Below are 18,464 nucleotides of genomic sequence, written 5' to 3'. Positions count from 1 at the left end.
TACATTTTTATACACTTTCTCGTAATGTAAAAGTATATGCATACTATATACGTTGAAAAGTATAAAACAGGTAGTAGAAAGCCTTCTTGAACATAAAAGCATATATATATTCTTGATCAAGACCGATTAGCCGACTCGATCTAGCTAAGTTTGTCGGTATGAACGCCTCGATTTCAAGAACTATTTAAACCATAATATTGAAAGTAAACCGGCCTAAACTGCCACTGACACACTTTTGATATTTTTTCGTCTTGCAATTTCTATCGGAATACCAAAAACGTTTTGGCCAAGCCCATTAAAACACCTACAAAATGGCCAAACCTGGCACGCCACACTAGAAATTTTGTTAAGAATTAAAAGAAGAAAGAACGCTATAGTCTAGTTTTTGAGTATCAGATATCCGTCCCTCAGCTATTGGCAGTGTTAGGAAGCAGTTTCAAAATACTTTTGAAAGAAATTTCCCAACAATTGCGTGACAGCTTGCCTTTTTTTTTATCCGTTAGAGTGGGCGTCTTCAAAGCTATTTGGGAATACCAATAGAAATGTTCCGAAAATAATAAAACAACACAAAAAAACACAAACATTTTAAGAGTGTCTGGACGTAAAAGTTTTGAGCATGTACTGGGCGGTTTAAGAGGACGTTGCCTTAATGTTTTTCACGTACATGGCCGAAACGACTCGGCCAGTGATCCTGATCAAGAAAGAATACTTTTTACTCATTGAAAAATTTCATGTATTCGATGAATAAAACGGTGTTTTGACATACAATATAGGATTATCTTCGTGCCAAATGCGGCACTTTTGGTTGTTGCCAAAGCCGTTCAACCAAAAGTGCGCTTCATTGCTAAACAAAATTCGCTAATAAAATTTGGGAAAAACGACAATCTGATTTTGGCCCATTCGACGAATCTACGCCTTGCTTAATGATCGTTTGGCTTTAATTCCATCCACGAGTTGAATTTTTAAGCCCGCAAACCAAGATTCTTCCGCAAAAGTCTTCCCGCTCAAAGAAGCTACATATGTTCAGTAAGATCGAATTGCGTACATTTTCAAACTGGAATCTTTTGCCCACCATTTGCCCACCTGTTTGTTTTTTTTACAACGTCAGTTTTGAAGATATGAAATTTCATAATTTTTTTAAGGGCAAACGATAGAGTCTATTTTTAAAGGATGGGCAAACGTTATTTAATGAAAATCTTAGTTTTGAGATATGGGTAATTCTTGAATGGGTTATATTTTTCAAACTAAAACTTTTTTCAAACATCTAAAGGGTGAGCAAACGATGTTATTGCTATTTAAAAAAATATATATAAAAGAAGTCAACTTTTTGACTTTCGGAAATTTTTGAAATTCCATATCTTTAAAACTGGACGTGGACAATAAAACTAATTGATGGACAAACGTTTCCAGTTCTCAAATTTTAAAAATTTGATTTTACTGAACCTAGCTCATTGGAGCTGAACCAGTGCTACGCTCTACAGCTGCAATACCTTCTTCTGTACCGCGTCTTTAGCGGTTATCAATAAGAGAAACGATCCATGGCTAATCGAATTATCGGCTCGGATGGACAACTTTGTCGACGATAAAATGGCACTATGTCCATTCGTGATAGGTAATTTGCACAGAACCATTATCGAAAAAACATTGCACTTTTTGCCATTGCACCTTGTGCAAGCGTGAGTATAACCATGATGAATAGGCAAATCACTGTGAAAATAAATCTCTTGACAGCTGTTAAATCGGTCGCCATCTTGAATAGTAATGCCAACATAAATTTCTATAACTCGGAAAAACACACCCTTTAGTATTCTTTTTTGTAGAGTAAAAGGACTAGAAACCCTTAAAAGAGGTTAAATTGCACGTTTTGTTTTTAGTTATGCATTTATTTTCAAAATTCATATTTAACTAAACATAACAGTTTTGTATATTAGCAATAGTTTTCGTGTTTTAAGTTAAGCCCCACCAACAGGTATAAGTTATCTCCTCGAAGTTTATTTATAAACAGTTTTCAATATAGTTTTTGCAAACAATTAAGACTAAGTAACACAAATGTCAGACGTAAACATTTATTGTAATTTTTGGTATAGCATGTTATAGTTGTAAGTATGTATAAGGTTATGTAACAGTTATTGTACATTGTATAACTTTTTATGGGAAATATTTCTTCAGTTGAGTGTCTACTTATGCCCAGAATCCTAAGATAGCTTGGATCCTCCGCAATTAACATGGTAGCTTGCATAATTTTGCATACTTTCTTCGCACTTTTGCAAAATATTCAGTTTAAGATAACACGAATATTATATTTGATTTAATTCTGACAAAAAGTATTACATTAAAAATAATTTAAATCGAATTTCACTGTTTTTCTGTATTCAAAACATAACCGATAATGGCAGTTTAAAGATTTGGATCGACAAGTTTTGTAGAGTAGGAAGAACCTTTTACTTGGGCTGGGCTGAGAAGTCTGTGAGCATTTTTTATTGGCGGATTGTTCATACGATTGTAACGTTGATTTTGTGTGTGTGTATGGGATTACAAGACTTCATAGTAACTTTCCTTCAACCATTAAGGCTCCTGTGGTAAATTGCTATAAGAAAAGATAATACATTTTTAAGAAGTCAATCCGACTTGCTGACACTTTTAATACTTTTTAATACAATTAATATTTTTCTATTATTAAACATAGAACATGGTCCTTTTCAATACTTTTTAATTAACCTAGAACGCCAATTTGAAAATGTAACTGTTATTTTTTTCTCTATTATATATTAAAACAATTAAATAATAAGCTTTTTTATTACTGAAATATATATATATCTATATGTTGTTACTATTACCAACTTTATATAATATAATCAACAGAAAGAAATAACAATTTGCTGAAAGTAGAAAGGGGAAAAGATATTTTTGATCTGAGTTGCATAGTAAAGCTCGCAAGTCGACTCTGATGTCCTTTCTTGGTTGCTGGTGGTGGTAAGTATATTGTTGTTTTAAACACAGCTGACTGTGCCTACCCTGTGATTGATTCGGTTCTGAAGCCCTTAAACAATATCATTTTACCTCCATATATATGTATATGTAAATGTATATACGGTCAGTATAAATATGTATGTAGAATTAATATTTGTTTATATATGTAGTACTAAACTAAGATTTGAGCTTGTCCACATACCAGTGCTTACTAAATGACTATTATTGGTTGTTGGATGTGGATAACTGGGTGCATATGCTGGATACATTCTATTTGTCTCAGACATTGCTTTTAGCTAAACGCCTGATTCTGTTTCAGAGTCATGAGTCACGAGTCACCACCAGCTTCAACGTCTTTAAACGGGATACTTATTCTTGTGGACCAAATTTTGAAGTTTGGTTGCATGAAAAGTAATTACATATTGCTAACGGGTAACATCATATAACGCGTGCTTTAAATTGTCTTAAAATAGACAAATAACACATACTTAAAATATACTCTTGGTGTGTTTTGAGTTGTACTGTTGAATGACTATGAACTCTTGAAACAACAAACCTGCAAAACGTGGTAAGTTGTGCTACTGATGGTGGTCTCAATGAAAAGGTCTGGTTTTGAACAAAGAATGCAGCGCAATTTACCTGAACTGTTTAATATATGTTCCATTGTTATTTATATGTGGTTATTATTTACAATAATAAATTGACACGATTAATTGCCGTCGTAATTAAAGTCTTTGCACTTTACTGCTAATTTATATTTCGAACAGCTGGGACGTTTAATGTAGTTTCGTTAAATAGTCGATTGCAAATGAAGTTAAATTATAAAACTGTATTAACATTTGTTTAAATTTCTTTAATAAAAACATTTCGTAATAAAATTTTAAATAAAATTCGTTGTTCTTGTTCCACAGGTCATAGCTCTGCATACCCGGTCTGTCTCCGAATATTCGTTCTCTTGGTTTAATATCAGGAGGTGAGTAATTTCCACAATCTTTTGAAAATCCGAAAATTAGAGTTTATCATTAATCAACGTATACGAAAGCGATCTGGTTCAAAAGTATATACATAAGCATAACGCGACTAAATTCGCATAACTATTTGATTGTTGTGTGGGTCATATTGTGTTGTTAACTAAAACCTTTATCTGCATATAGCTAATTTAGCTTGTTCTATGTTTTTAATAAAATACATTTGTCTCCCTATCTACAGTTGCTACTTGCTTTACAATTACTTTTCCTTTCTTACATATTCATGTGTAATTCCCTTTAAATTGAGAAATTTTTTAAGAGTTCTGGAATTTTAACAATTTATTTATGCCGTTAAAAATCAACAATATTATATATGGCTAGTGGCCCTCTTTATCTAATTGTTTAAACACTTCGCGTGAATTTCAATATAAAACATTCAATCATCTTATGCAAGTTTTACAATGATCACCGTAGAAATTAAAAAAAATGAGCCCACAAAGACCTTTTTTTGTTTTAAGGTTCACGAACATTTTTTAATGCGATTTTAAAATAGTTGCGAGGATGTAAAAAAATTTTTCAATTGAGAAGAAATTACACCATTTTTGGTTATTATTTTCCTATGTGTCCATACAACGCGTATTAATAAATATAGTATAAATTTACATTTAAAATATTTCTCTTTTGGTTTATCATTCCTTTGGTGCAATGTAAAAATCCATGTAAAACGCGTTTTGAGTATTAAATTTTTCCTCTAATTAACGTTAGGTAAATATTACTCCTAATGAGTCGTTTCTCTGCGTTTTTTAGTGTTTTCAGTTTGTTTTAGCTTCGGCTTTGAACAACTCTACATGTACGAAAATGTAAATATGGTATTCGAGACTTGGTGCTGGTAATGAAAATGTGGGTCCACTGCTGTCATCGTCCGGAGCTTAGTAGTTGCCTGAAATGATTCTGACCGATTAGAGCCAATCAAGATTGCACCTGTGGGGCATACTAACTGGGGCACTCGGGGGGATTCATGTAGCCGAAGACATTCAACTCGTAAAGCGACGCCAGCGTGATAAAGAACAAATACCAGACCATGAGAATGATGCCCAGTCGCTTGTCCAGCTTCCATCCGTTTAAGTGCGTCGACAGGATCAAAAAGATAACCGTGGAGAAGAGCGACAGAGTGGAGTAAGCCAGTCCTAAAAACCGAAATGGTGAGGAAAAAAGAGAAAGGGGGCACTTTAACGGGTGCGCTGCCACTTCAGCTACTTCATGCCACGGATACACGGCGATGAATACAAGGTAGAGAGACACGCGAGCGATACATACCCTTGGATATTACGTTAACGTGCGAGCCGGGCTTTATGATGGCCGTCTGTATAAACCAGGGAAGACCTAAGCACACTAGTATATCAAAGACATTCGAGCCAATTGCGTTCGACACGGCCATATCGCCAAAGCCCTCTTTGATAACGGCTATTGAGCTTAGGGCATCCGGGACAGACACGCCAGCGGCCACAAACGTCAAACCCATCACGGTATCCGGAATGGCAAGCGTGGAGCCTATCACGGTAATCATCCACACCATAAAATAGGAGTAGAACGATATCCACACCATCGACATTAGGAAGGTGAAGGGGTACCAGTTGCGATACCGCTCCTGCCGGCAGTCGGGCATCGTCTTCTTGCAGAGAAAGTGGATCGGGTAGACGACATACCAGAACACCAGGACTGGCAGCCCTCCTTCCGTGGGCCGCACTAAAGGATCGCGTCGCGGCTCCCGCTGCTTCTCCGTGGACTTGTAGTAGTCGATGCCTCCGGCCGAGGTGGCCTGAGTAGACACACCCTGGCCCCCACTCTTGGCAGCCGCCGCTGCCTCCTCGCCAGTTACCACAGACTCGGGCTGGTCGGCATGGTAGCCCATGTTCTCCTGGCCGCTGTGGCCCGTGCCCCAGTCGTCAATGGGCGGATTTGCAACTGGATTCGGCTGGTTCTCATCTCCCCAGGCTGCGTTTGGGTCCCAGGTCGGATTCGGATCGCTGTAGTTCTGGTAGTCGCTCTGCGGCTTCTCACATCTGCTCTCACTATCATTTGTGGCCTTCTGTCCCTGGGTCTGGGCGACACTTTCCTGGGTGTACGAGCCTTCTGGCACGTTTTTGTAGGTTACCAGAGCTGACTGTTCCTCCTTACTGGGCAGCTTGAAGGGTAAATTTAGACCCAGTGCCCAGCGTTCCAGCTCCGTATTAAAGTGGAGGGCCACGCAGTATCCTACGTAGCAGAGGAGCATGACGACGGACTCAAACTGAAAGAAGAAAGAAAGAGAGATTAGACGACGAATGTTTTCATTGTGTTGTAACTTACGCAGGATATAACGTCGTTGAAAATAATTATTAACATTACGAGAATAGAAACACAGTAAAAGAAGCAGTCCCGCACAAGGGGCCACCAGTTCAATTGGCAGACGGTACCCGAGCACAGGGCGCAGACGGAAATCACGAACATAATGTTAAATACGGCCGATCCGATGACTCCGCTGATGCCGATGTCGTCCTTAGCAAAGAACACTCCTATCACCACAGTGGCCAGCTCAGGTGCCGAGCTGCCGGCAGCCATAAACGTGGCTCCCGCTACATCTGGCGATAGCTTTAGCTCTAAATTGTAAAAACAACGAGAATCGGATATTATAATATCACTTCTAGAATATCCTTTTCTTTCGTTGCACCAAACATTTGAAATTTTCAGTATTCACACCTCGTTAGCAAAATATAATATATAACCAATATCTTTACATTACGGTGATTTTAAGTGAAAATCTCTGTTCATATAATAAAGGATAAAACATCAAATTAAAAGTATATTAACATGTAAACAAGATGGCTAGAGAAATAAATGTTTTGGACCGTTGGAGAAAGTAGTCTCACTAGTGCAGACTCCAGAGACATAGAAGCAGCGCAAGCTTGTTAACTGATGTTGCCACGTCAGCTCTAACGCCCACAAACCGCCCAAAACTACCACGCCCAAAGTTTTGAAAAATATAATAACATTTTTTTGGGTGACAGCTTACCCTCGCAAAGCCGATCCAGACTGGCTACAAAGTACTCATCGCAAACTATTGCCAACCCGAAGAAAGTAAAGACTGCTACCAGTATGTGAATGATTAGGCCGCCGTGCTGCCGCGCCCACTTGTTCATCAGCGGCTGTGGGAACTGCTCGATAGCCGGGGGCGTGCAGTTGTCACGTTTTGGGCGCCAAGTGGGAACTGCGCCATGAATGGGGGTCGATTGCGTGGTCGCCTGAGGCTATCGGAAAAAGTTTTAGTTCTAAGTGATTTTAGATCTATAAGACACGGTACCTCAAACGACAGGGTTGTGTCCAGGACGGAATTTTCCTCTGTGTTTCTCTCTGGAGTATCCTCTCCGTTGGCCTGGGCGTCGCCAGCATCCTCGGCCAAAGCGCCCACATCCAGAGGCAGAGACTGTCCGTCTTTGGTGTCTCCCTTGGCGGAATATATGCTGACGCAGTAATAGATTAAGAACAATAGGCCCATGTTCCACATGCGGGCACGGCGGGATCGACGGCGTACAACCTATAAAATTTAAGTTAGTGCGATTAACAGACAATATGAAAGACAGATCCTTTATTTAACAGAGGTTTGCGTCTCTGATGTTCGATCCCGACCAGTACAAATTTGGAACTTAGAAACGATATGTTGTTTCATTGCTTCACAATATATCAATTAATTCTATAATTCATTTAGTATATTTGTATGACTCCTAATTGTTACACATGCCCAGCATTTTTAAATTTGTTGCAGAAATTGGAAAAAAATAATAGAAATAAAAAAAAAAATTTTAATTTGGGCGTGTTAGTTTTACGTGGCGTTAGAGTGGGCGTGAGAAAAAGTGCTTTGGAAAATATTTACATACTTTTTAACGCATCTAGTACACCTATTTAGTCTACGAGTAACTGGTATAGCTATGTATACATATGTGTATATTATTGCGGAAAAACTGCTGTATTTAAACCTAAGGCATATTATGGTCAAAACCACCGTCGGTTCATTTCTTAGCATTCATTTCCCCGGTATTCCATTGCATCGGTATAATATAGTGTTTCGATTCGACTCGATCATACTTACATATGTACTTATATATGTATATACGCAATATAAAAAAGACTTTTGGGAAAGTTACATTGTTACATCTTTAAAATTGATAGTTTTGTTTTCGTGGAAACGGAACTACAGACATGGATTAATCGACTAGACTGTTGATACCGATCAAGAATATATAAACATATTACTGCGTTGTAAATTAATATGCGTTGTAATTAATATAAATTTCAGTAAGTACATTTAATTGTTTAACCTCCCTTATATTCGGGCTTAAAAGAAAGAAGAACACTTCACGTGCACTAGTGGTGCAAGTTTAACAAGAGAGAACGCTATAGTCGAGTTCCCCTACTATCTGATACCCGTTACTCAGCTAGTGAAACTGACAGTTTTTGCCGGTTTGTGGGCGTTAGAGTGGTAGTGGCAAAAACATTTTTGGCAAATCGAGAGAAACAACAAATATGTAAAAAATTTCAAAGTGTGGGCGTGGCAGTTTTGGTCGATTTTTGGGCAACATGGGTCAACAAACTTGCGATGCGTCTGTTTCTGGAGTCTGCATGCTTTATATCAACTTTCTTGTTTTTATAGTTCTTGAGATCTTGACGTTCATACGGACAGACGGACATGGCCAGATCGACTCGACTATTGATCCTGATCAAGAATATATATTTTATATCGTCGGAAACGCTTCCTTCTGCCTGTTACATACTTTTTAACGAATCTAGTATACCCTTTAACTCTACGAGTAACGGGTAAAATAGTATCAAGTAAATACTCTAAACCATCTAACATCATCAACATTATATCCCGACTCCAAAAGTTCTGAAAATTATGCATCCACCATAAACAATAAACGCAGATCTGATTGTAATTATTATACATAGTTGTCATTATGTTTGTTGTTTTTTGCTGCTGTAATAACAGCGCACATTTAACTCAAATTCTCGAGCAACGGGTCTCGCCTCTCCCTCTCTCTGAAGAGAGAACGAGGGCAATTCGGGAGTTCACCATTAAACACGAACGGCACTGCCAAACAGTGATAGCATCGCGAGAAGAGTGAGGCGTAATGCAAAGCCTCGGCGGCGTCGGCGACGAAACCAAAGCCACCACTCCGTAAGCCCAGTAGCCCCCCTTTCGGGCCACTCGGTCATGCCTCAAAATATCGATTTACAGTTACGATTGCTTCGCCCCCTGGTCCTCCTGCGCTGACAGCACCTTTACTCCCGCTTGCTGTTGGGTAAGGTTGCTAGAACAGGAGGGCGCTGTGGTTTTCGGTTGACTTTTGCCGTTAGTTATCGATGTTGTTACTGCTAATGCTGTTGTTGCCTCCTTTTGCTGCTAAAAGATATGGGTAGAGAAGGAAGGAATCCACGATGACGGCTTCATCTCATAAAAATGAATGACTATGCTTATTAAGTAGCCGACGGGAGAGTAGCGTCGGGCGGAGAGTAGAGGAAAGCTGTGGTGGCTCAGCTTACATCATACACGCTTGTGTTTTACTTCAGCGGCGCAAAACAATGGGGCAGAAAAGAGCAAACACGCTGCGTCTGCTTGTGCCCCCTTCTGCTCGTTCAACAAGAAACGAGTGGTGACAATTGACTTGCAATTTGCATTAAGGCAAAGGATGTGCGTTAACATTGCTCAGCGGGTTAGGCTTGCACCTCGTGGGCCATTTCATAATCACTTTTTACCATTTTCACTGTTTCCTGTTGGCGCTGCTTTAGGTTCACTCTCCGCCGATTTGTGGTCTCGTTAATTACAGGCGGTAGGTAGATTTTTTGCGGAATACAGATACAGAAGAAACCGTTGCCTTGGAAAACATATGCGGAGTCAGTTGAAAGTAGAGTTAACTTGGCCTTTCACTTAATCTTGATTCACTGGGGGCTTTGAAATAGGGTTTCACCTAGCATATCATTTTACAATCGATGATTTTGGCCCTCTTCCTCCGCCGGACGAACATTGGCGAGTATGTGCGGTTCGAATCAAGTACCTCACGGACTAAAACGAGTCGAGGCCAGACAGAACAAGACGAGGCTAGAGTGGACCGAGCTGGCCTGGTTTTCCACCGATGACGTCTAAGCGCGAACTGATGCAGCGTCGGCTGGCGCACAAACTCGCACGGATGGAGCGGACGTCCCAGTGGCAACCCACCACAGCCGAACGCTTCGGCCGGAAATGTGGAATAAAAAAGTGCGACGCCTGGAAAATGTCTTCGGCGAGAGTGGGTGGTGAACGTATGTGCGAATGAATGGTCCGGTAGCGCCATCTGTGGACAGCTTTTCATGGCGTGGTCTGAGCAGCGTTGCACCCTTGAAAACATTTTTGGCAATGAAGGGCAAAAGGCTATACATACATACAGAGGTGGTCAAAAGTATTTACACATTGCTTGTTGCTTTTGTTTTTCAATTGAAAAAAAGCTCGTTGTGTAAATACTTTTGTATATATATGTACATATATGTATAGATGTACAAATTTCTCAATGTTTGACACTGGTCTGCTGTTTTTGTTTAATAAGTTTCTTAATTAACTTAAGAATTTGTACACCTAAGGTAGCAATTGCTTATTTCCTAATAATTTAATTTATTTTTCAACGCCTTTTAAACCTTAAAATGTACGTAAAATGTTGAATAAGTAAATATTGCTTGGGCAAGTGGTGCTTTATTTCGCAGCTGTATGAAGAAGTATTTAATTGCTTTACGCTTATTTTCTTGGACATAAGATAGCATACCACACAATCGACAAAAAGAAACAAGAGGGGTCGCAGCATTCGAGACCTCGTATATTCCTTCCCTTGTTCTTTTAAAAGCTGATCTACATCCATACATATGTATATGTATGTACATATAATATTTGAGGAACTGGACTTTATCGATCTTTATTAAGTAATTCTTAAAAATGTGTATAAAAACTGTGTTTTTTGGAAAAAAAATTGGAACCAAGTATTAAATGTATAGTAGAAACAAGAGAGAACGCTATAGTCGAGTTCCCCGACTATCTGATACCCGTTACTCAGCTGGTGGAAGTGCAAAGGAGAAATTTCCATACAGACAGTTTTTGGCGGTTTGTGGGCGTTCGAAAAAAATTTTTTTGGCAAATCGATAAAAATCAACAAGGCTAATACAAAAATAAAAAATATCAAAACATTTTTCAAAAGTGTGGGCGTGGCAGCTTTGGGCGATTTGTGGGCGTTAGAGTGGCAAAAAGTTTTTTGGAAAATCGATAGAAATTTACAAGACCAATACCAAAATGAAAAAATATTAAATAATTAAATTATTTTTCAAAAGTTTAGGCGTGGCAGTTTTGGGCGGTTTGTGGGCGTGGCAACATGAATCAACAATCTTGCGCTGCGTCTATGTCTCTATGTCTATGTCGCTATGTCTCTGAAGTCTGTATGCCTTATCTCAACATTCTAGCTTTTATAGTTCCCGAGATCTCGACGTTCATACGGACAGACAGACGGACGGACAGACGGACATGGCCAGATCGACTCGGCTATTGACCCTGATCAGGAATATATATACTTTATATGGTCCACATTCTACAATTCTTGAGAAGAAGAAGCCTACATTTGTATGTATTTGTTTAATTATTATTTATTTGCACCCTTCCTAGCCATCAAACGTCAATTGCGACGGCATAGTCAGCAAACAAGCAACCTCTGTCAGCGCATTATTTGAAGTGCCGCTAAGGACAGCAATTGTCTGGATTTTGCTACATTATCCTTCAGAGGTGCAACGTGACTTGCCGCTTTCTCAGATCTTGCCGCCAGCTAAGCATGCCTCTGCGAAAACACAGTTCCTTAAAGGACATATCTCCGTTGTCCTGCTAAATCGTCACCTACAAAAAAACCGCTTTAACAATGACGAATTTACTTGTTGACACCTACAAATAGACAATTCGTTTAATTAAAGAGAGCGCTCTGGAGACACTTAAGCCCCTCCGAGAAATATGACGGTTTACACTTTATCAATTGTAACAGGTTATATGGCTTAATTATTAGTCGATGATTTTTTTGGGATCGCAAGGGTGCCCGACTGTCTGCCAAACCCGAGAAATAATCGCATATCTCGGAAAGAGCAGCGGTTTTTTGGGTGACATTTCAACAAAAAACAAGAGAGAACGCTATAGTCGGGTTTTCCGACTATCTGATACCCGTAACTCAGCTAGTGGGAGTGCGAAGGAGAGTTCGTGGGCGTTATAGTGGGCGTGGCAAAAAGTTTTTTGGCAAATCGATAGAAATTTACAAAACCCATATAAAAATAAAAAAATATCAAAACATTTTACAAAAGTGTGGGCGTGCCAGCTTCGGGCGGTTTGTGTGCGTTAGAGTGGGCGTGGCAAAAAGTTTTTTGGCAAATCGATAGAAATTTACAAGACCAATACAAAAATAAAAAAATATAAAAACATTTTTCAAAAGTGTGTGCGTAGCAGTTTTGGGCGGTTTATGGTAACATGAATCGATAAACTTGCGCTGCGTCTATTACTCTGGAGTCTTCATCTCAACTTTCTAGCTTTTGTAGTTCCTGAGATCCCGACGTTCATATGGACGGACAGACAGACAGACGGACGGACATGGCCAGATTGACTTGACTATTGATCCTGATCAAAAATATATATTTTATATGGTCGGAAACGCTTCCTTCTGCCTGTTACTTACTTTTCAACGAATCTAGTATACCTTTTTACTCTACGAGTAACGGGCATAAATATCGCTTTCATTTTATGCTTACGAGTGACTAGGTCCAGCTCACCTTAAGGTATTTTTTAATAATTGCAAGTAATATATATCAATTATTCTAGAAGGGTATACAAAGTAGGGGAGTGAAAATTTTGTTTTAGTCCTCTTGGCCCAAAAAAGCAAAGCAGACCATCCAATTGAGAACTTTCAATTCTGCCAAGAAGAAAATTAGGCCCCGTTACAACTTCGTGCGTATTAAAGACCCGGACAAGGAAGCGAAATGAATAGGAATTTAGGAAAAATTGATTTCCTTTGATCAATGTCTTAATTCGCCATGGATGAAATATGATCAGAAAGTTTTGTGTCCAAAAGAACGCCAAGATCGTCTGCAAGATTTATTTTGTTCATTAAGAAAATGTACACTTAGCGTGCAAGTTGGATGTATGTAGACTTAGGGACATTTACGCCTATTAAGATATCACGCTATCATTTTTGAAAGCAGTCTGGATCCGGTCTAGACTAAGTAAGGCCAAATCGTAAATAAGGTAAAAAACAGATGGCTTTCTTCGGCACGCCGAAGGAGACACGGAGAACTTAACTTAATTTCAAAGATCGATTATGAAAGCTATTAAATTGAGTTTCCTTACCACAAGTGAAAGATTTACTGAAGTCAGTTTGGGCATAATCTTATTAAAAGTAAATTTCGCAAGAGAGAACGGTATAGTTGACTTCCCCGACTATCAGATATCTCATACATATCTAGTGGATGTGGTAATGTAAAATTTCAACACTTATAGTTCCTGAGATCTCAACGTTCATACGGACGGACAAGGCCAGATCGACTCGGCTATTGACCCTGATCAAGAACATAAATACTTTATATGGTCGCAAACGTTTACTTACTTCTACCTGTTACATACTTTTAAATTAATATAGTATACAGTTTTATTCTACGAGTAAAGGTTATAAAGCGTGGCAGTTGTGGGCGTGGTAACTGTCTAAAAAAACGTTGTTATTTATAGCTTTCATAGGGACGAACAGATAGACATGGCTGATCGACTCGGCCAGTGATCCAGATCAAGCATATTCCTTTCTACCTTTTATTCTACGAGTAACGGGTATACAAATCACGATATGAATATTTTTAATAGTAATTGCGGAATTGGAAAAACACATTTTAATTGCATGGCATATGTAGAAGCGGTATACTCTGGCATAGTCTGTGTGGATACATTTTTGTTTGATTAAAGAAGTTTGTGTGTGTATAAAACTGGGAGCACTTTATCATTCTTTGAATGGCAGGTTTTAGAATGAATGAAAAAAGTATTAAAAGACTCTCGTTTGATAGCATACTTCACGGACCCCATACTTTCGAATTAGGTTTTAAACTAAATACAAATTTCGTGACGAAAATGCGGCTGCTAATCGATTGCGCACGCTCAATTTAGGCGGCGACCCAATGTCTACAACAGAAGCATAAGATCGGTCGGAAACGGGACGGGCTAGCCACATCACCGCAGGAGTCCTGATTTACTGAGCGGCTGCCAAAGGTGCCACGTTCAATTCATTCAATCCGAGACAAAGACGCCATAATGGAGAAAAGAATTCGAGTTGACTCGTTTTTCACGTAACTACGTAACTACCCGCAATTGGCTCGCTTGTCATTATTCATGTCCCACTTTCTATTCAGAAATCCGGGGGAAGGTGTCAGTCGAAGGTGTCGGCTGGCCCCTTCGATTCTCGATACCTAGGGGCGAAGACGTGCCACTACTTTCGCCGTCTCCGAGTCCATGTCCATTGTCCGATGGCATTGTTCACTTTGCCTCATCGAGTGGCTGGGCCGTGGTTTATTGCGGTGATGAATACGGGTTCGGGGATGAGTCAATCCTTTGTGTTTAGCGATTCAATAAAACACTTATTGTGGACAAATTTCGACATATTTCAAGCGCAGTTTTTGTTCTGTCTATTCTGTTTTCGATCTGTACAGCGTTCCTCTTTATTTGGGCTCAAAGGCGATCCTTGACTCTTAGCCAAAATCAATTTATTTTATGCGAAATAATCGTGTTGATGGCTTCGTTCTCGCCCCTTTTTTCATTCGGTTCTCGTCGCTCTCATTTTCACCCTGCCACAGCGATCTTTTAGCATGGTTTCAACCCCAGGTCCAACCCCCTAATAGCAAGAGTCCACAAACCCTCGGGCTGGATTTGGGCTTGGGGCGAGAGCGCCTAGGTGAAGAGGGGTGGAAGTAATTTAAATTTATGATACCCAATTGATGATAGTTTTTGCGGTTTTTTAGACAGTCACATATCGCAGCGACAAGGTTACCATATATTTAATATTATTGGGTTAGTTACCACCGATTAATTTACATTTCGAGCGTGTCAATAAAAAAAGTTTTTTTTTATAATTATTTGACTAAGATTTCTTAAAAAGAGGTTTTGGAGTTGTGATAAGCTTATCTTAAGTTTCCTTATTTTGTTAATGTTGGAAATTAATATATCTATTAATTGATATTATATTAATTGACATACGAACACTCCATATTAAATTCGTTTTGTTGGCTATATTGGAGACCATCAATGCGTTGCAATCAATCAATTATTCAGAATCATATTTTTTATTGAAAAACAAAATTTTATATATATTTTTTTAATTTTTTGCCATGAAGCCTGAAAGCCAAAAGCCGATCAATCAACCCAAAAACCAATGTTTGGCAATCTCAACAATTGTGAGGCCCTCAGACAACGTTGGCCGTGATAAAATTCATTCGCATGGTTGATTGATCCCGATCGCCGGAGGGGATTTGCGCAACGTACAGTGTACACCTACATGTAGTTCACAATGGGTGAGGGCTTAATTTCAAAGCGGCTCAGTGCGAGCTCAGTTCATCATTCATCCGGCCTATTCACAGGATTGCCATTCATTCATCATGGAAAGTGGACAGAAGGAGATAGACCACGAACTGAAGTCTTTAGGTAAACACGAATTTATCGGTTATTATTTGCACCTTTCGATCATAATTGCACCTCGTGTGACAGCCGTGTCACCCAGGCCCATTTCAATAGCCCATATCCTACTGTTTCTTTCACAAATCTTTGAATCTTCCCATTGAGAGGTCAGTCGTCCGGAGGAGCAATGATTACTAAGTGTGAAAAGGCTTTTCATTAAACTCCGAAGACGAGTCCTCGATAAGCAACGCTAGCACTGTGTGCATTCTGGGGAACTCCTTGCCCTCAAAAACTACTACCGTACATTTCAATTTGCATTTGACTTTACGGCTATTGTGGCAGAGCCAACCACTTATTAAGCCAGCAGGGAATTGCCCTTCACCCTTAGTGCCTTAGATTCCTATGCGGATCAATGCTCGGGACGCTCCTCTATCGTCTTAGCAGGTCTTGTAATTAGGGCCCAGGAAGAAACAATTGCTACCGATTTTCGCTCCTCCTTGACACTAACCTTTGAAAATATGTGAGTTCTAAGAAGATTTCTTTTTTTAAATCCGCCATAAGCTGCAAAGCGTGTCAAACGGTCAATTGAACGTATTGCATAGGCTTAGACATTTCTCCGATTCCATTCGAAGTCCACTAGTATCGGCTAAGAGCATAGTATAACGCAAAGAGCATATTTTATGAAAGCCCTAAGCTAAAACATTTAATTTGTATTCCCTTGCAGAGGGTATATTTTTTTCTGTCAAAAGCTTGCCACGCAGTAAAGGAGACAGTATAAGGCGCCAATTTAATATATGTATCAATGTCCGTCCGTTTTAACACCAACAAGTCACTCAGTTTTAAAGTAATCTGCATGAAAATTTTAGTTTCCTGATTTATCATACATCATTTTTATACCCGTTGCTCGTAGTGTATGAGGATAGATAGTAGTAATTAGCATGCAGATTAAAGAGACAACAAAGCATCGCAAGTTTATTTCCAAATGTTAAAACGCTCACTCTAACGTCTACAAACTGTCTAATAACTTTTAAAAATGTCAAATTTTTATTTTTTCTTTTCTTCTTAGTCTTGAACATTTCTATCGATTGGCCCAAAAACTTTTTGCCACGCCTTACGTTTAAACAAGAGAGATTGTTGTGTTCCCCGACTATTTGATACACGTTACTCAGCTAGTGGAAGTACAAAGGAGATATTTCCACACTGACAGCTTTTGTGGGCGTTAGAGTGGGCGTGGCAAAAATATTTTTGGCAAATCGAGAGAAATTAACAAGACTTACAAAATGTGAAAAAATATCAAAACATTTTTCAAAAGTGTGGGCGTGGCAGTTTTGGGCTGTTTGTGGGCGTGGCAGTTTTGGGCTGTTTGTGGGCGTTAAAGTGTTAATCGAAACTATCTTTTAATTGCAAAGTATGCTAAATATATATATAGTCATAACAAGAATAGCTGCTTCAACCTAGCAACTAGCGGACTACAGCAGAATTGGCCTGCAATTTGAAACATCGGCATTAATGCAGACAAATGTGCAATTCTTACATTCGCGAACCGGATACAAAACTGCTCTGGTGTGTCACCTAATGAAACAGTTGAAAAGCATAACCCTCATTACAAATACCTTGGTGTCATTCTAGACAGAAGATTAACCTTTGGAAGAAGCTTTCCTTGCAAAATAAAGTTAGGATCTTAAAGTGCATATTAGCTCCTGACCTATTTTATGCTATTCAAGTGTACGGTATTGCTGCCAAAAACCTCCTTAAAAAAATACGAATACTTCTGTCGAAAACTCTTCGCAAACTCTGATATTGAATCTATAAAGATCTCCCAGACCAGATTTTGTCTTAAGCTGCCTGCTAGTAGTAGTAAGAGATAAGATTAAAAAAAAAACCAAAGGGCTTGGAACGCAATTTTTAATGCTACAGATGGAGTTTTCATAACTTAACTTCCCTGTTACTATTTAAATGTCCTGTTGTAAGCCGACAATCCGTGTTATCCACTACAGGTAAATACAACAGCGACTTAGGCGGAACGGCCCAACTGCGTCATTGTTTGAATGCAAATATCTGTTAATAATAGAACGATTACCACTGAGGTCAACACTTGACGGATAACAAAAAACCAGCCTTATAGAGGAAATGCGAGCGCACCCCGCAGAAACATTTAAATAAAATTCCGCCACTGGGCTGCCGGCCACCATCCATATGCGGTTGTCATCGCATGAATGGTCTTCGTTACAAGCGGATTATGGGATTTGAGGTTAAGTGGTTTTCAGTACTGACAGCCGAGTTGGAATAGAATTCTTGCTTCAGACTCTCCCAAATGTTTTGACTTGAAGGCGTCGAAACGCACGCGGAAGGCGGAGCTATCCCATTGACCGCCATTGCTTGACCCGGCAGCTGTTCCTGCAGTCGCAGATGTCCTGAAGATCTCTCTGCTGTCAGGCGAGATGCACCACTCAGCTGCAACGGGAGCCCCAAAAATTGTGGACGACGGAGGTGGCCATCAGCGTGCGCCACAGAGAAGTCAAGAAACTTCAATACAATTGATAGCGAGCCTATCACGGGAAAGAGAGACGCGAATCGAGTCAAAAGCGGGGTGGCTTTTGTGACGTGCCTTTTAATGGACGACACGGCCAATACTCGCGGCATTGTGTCACGAGATGAATGCTCATCGGTACTTGGCGGTCTGTATGGGTTGCCACAACCTTTTGTTGATGACTGCTGCGGTACCAACTCCCAGAAAAGAGCAACCGTGTTCCCCGCATAGAGGCTTGCCACAGGAATTAGTCGAGTGCATTCGCCCGAAA

General features: G+C 39.6%; 1 protein-coding gene and 1 long non-coding RNA gene across 5 annotated transcripts; one reads left to right on the top strand and one right to left on the bottom strand.

Annotated features, from left to right (window-relative positions):
- Positions 1-458: 458 nt before the first annotated feature.
- On the top strand, positions 459-5,069 carry LOC122319620. The gene is made up of 2 exons (XR_006245251.1): positions 459-1,676; positions 1,732-5,069. It is a non-coding gene; the product is annotated as an uncharacterized LOC122319620 (long non-coding RNA).
- On the bottom strand, positions 1,863-10,129 carry LOC6535279 (probable sodium/potassium/calcium exchanger CG1090). Of its 4 annotated transcripts, none has more exons than XM_039376616.1 (7): positions 9,729-10,129; positions 7,279-7,512; positions 6,991-7,225; positions 6,288-6,577; positions 5,256-6,228; positions 4,937-5,125; positions 1,863-4,878 (listed from the first exon to the last, which is right to left on the bottom strand). In XM_039376616.1, exons 1-7 carry the CDS (start codon positions 9,729-9,731, stop codon positions 4,868-4,870), a joined length of 1,935 nt encoding a protein of 644 aa, XP_039232550.1. In that variant the 5' UTR covers positions 9,732-10,129; the 3' UTR covers positions 1,863-4,867. The 4 variants fall into 4 exon arrangements, with proteins under 4 accessions (XP_039232550.1, XP_015047021.1, XP_039232552.1 ...); XM_015191535.2 differs by having other exon boundaries at positions 9,941-10,129; XM_039376618.1 differs by lacking the exon at positions 9,729-10,129 and having other exon boundaries at positions 7,279-8,454.
- Positions 10,130-18,464: the final 8,335 nt, after the last annotated feature.

The sequence above is a fragment of the Drosophila yakuba genome, chromosome 3R (assembly GCF_016746365.2).
Source record: "Drosophila yakuba strain Tai18E2 chromosome 3R, Prin_Dyak_Tai18E2_2.1, whole genome shotgun sequence".
Classification (NCBI taxonomy): Eukaryota; Metazoa; Arthropoda; class Insecta; order Diptera; family Drosophilidae; genus Drosophila; species Drosophila yakuba.
The sequence above is the reverse complement of the archived record's forward strand: the minus strand, read 5'-3'. Positions and strand labels throughout refer to the sequence as shown.

Excerpts from the sequence above, each read along its gene's own strand:
- LOC6535279 (XM_039376616.1), bottom strand. Across the intron at positions 7,226-7,278 it reads ACACAACCCTGTCGTTTGAG|CCTCAGGCGACCACGCAATC; the intron begins GTACCGTGTCTT and ends TTTTTCCGATAG. Across the intron at positions 6,578-6,990 it reads TCTGGATCGGCTTTGCGAGG|AGCTAAAGCTATCGCCAGAT; the intron begins GTAAGCTGTCAC and ends TTTACAATTTAG.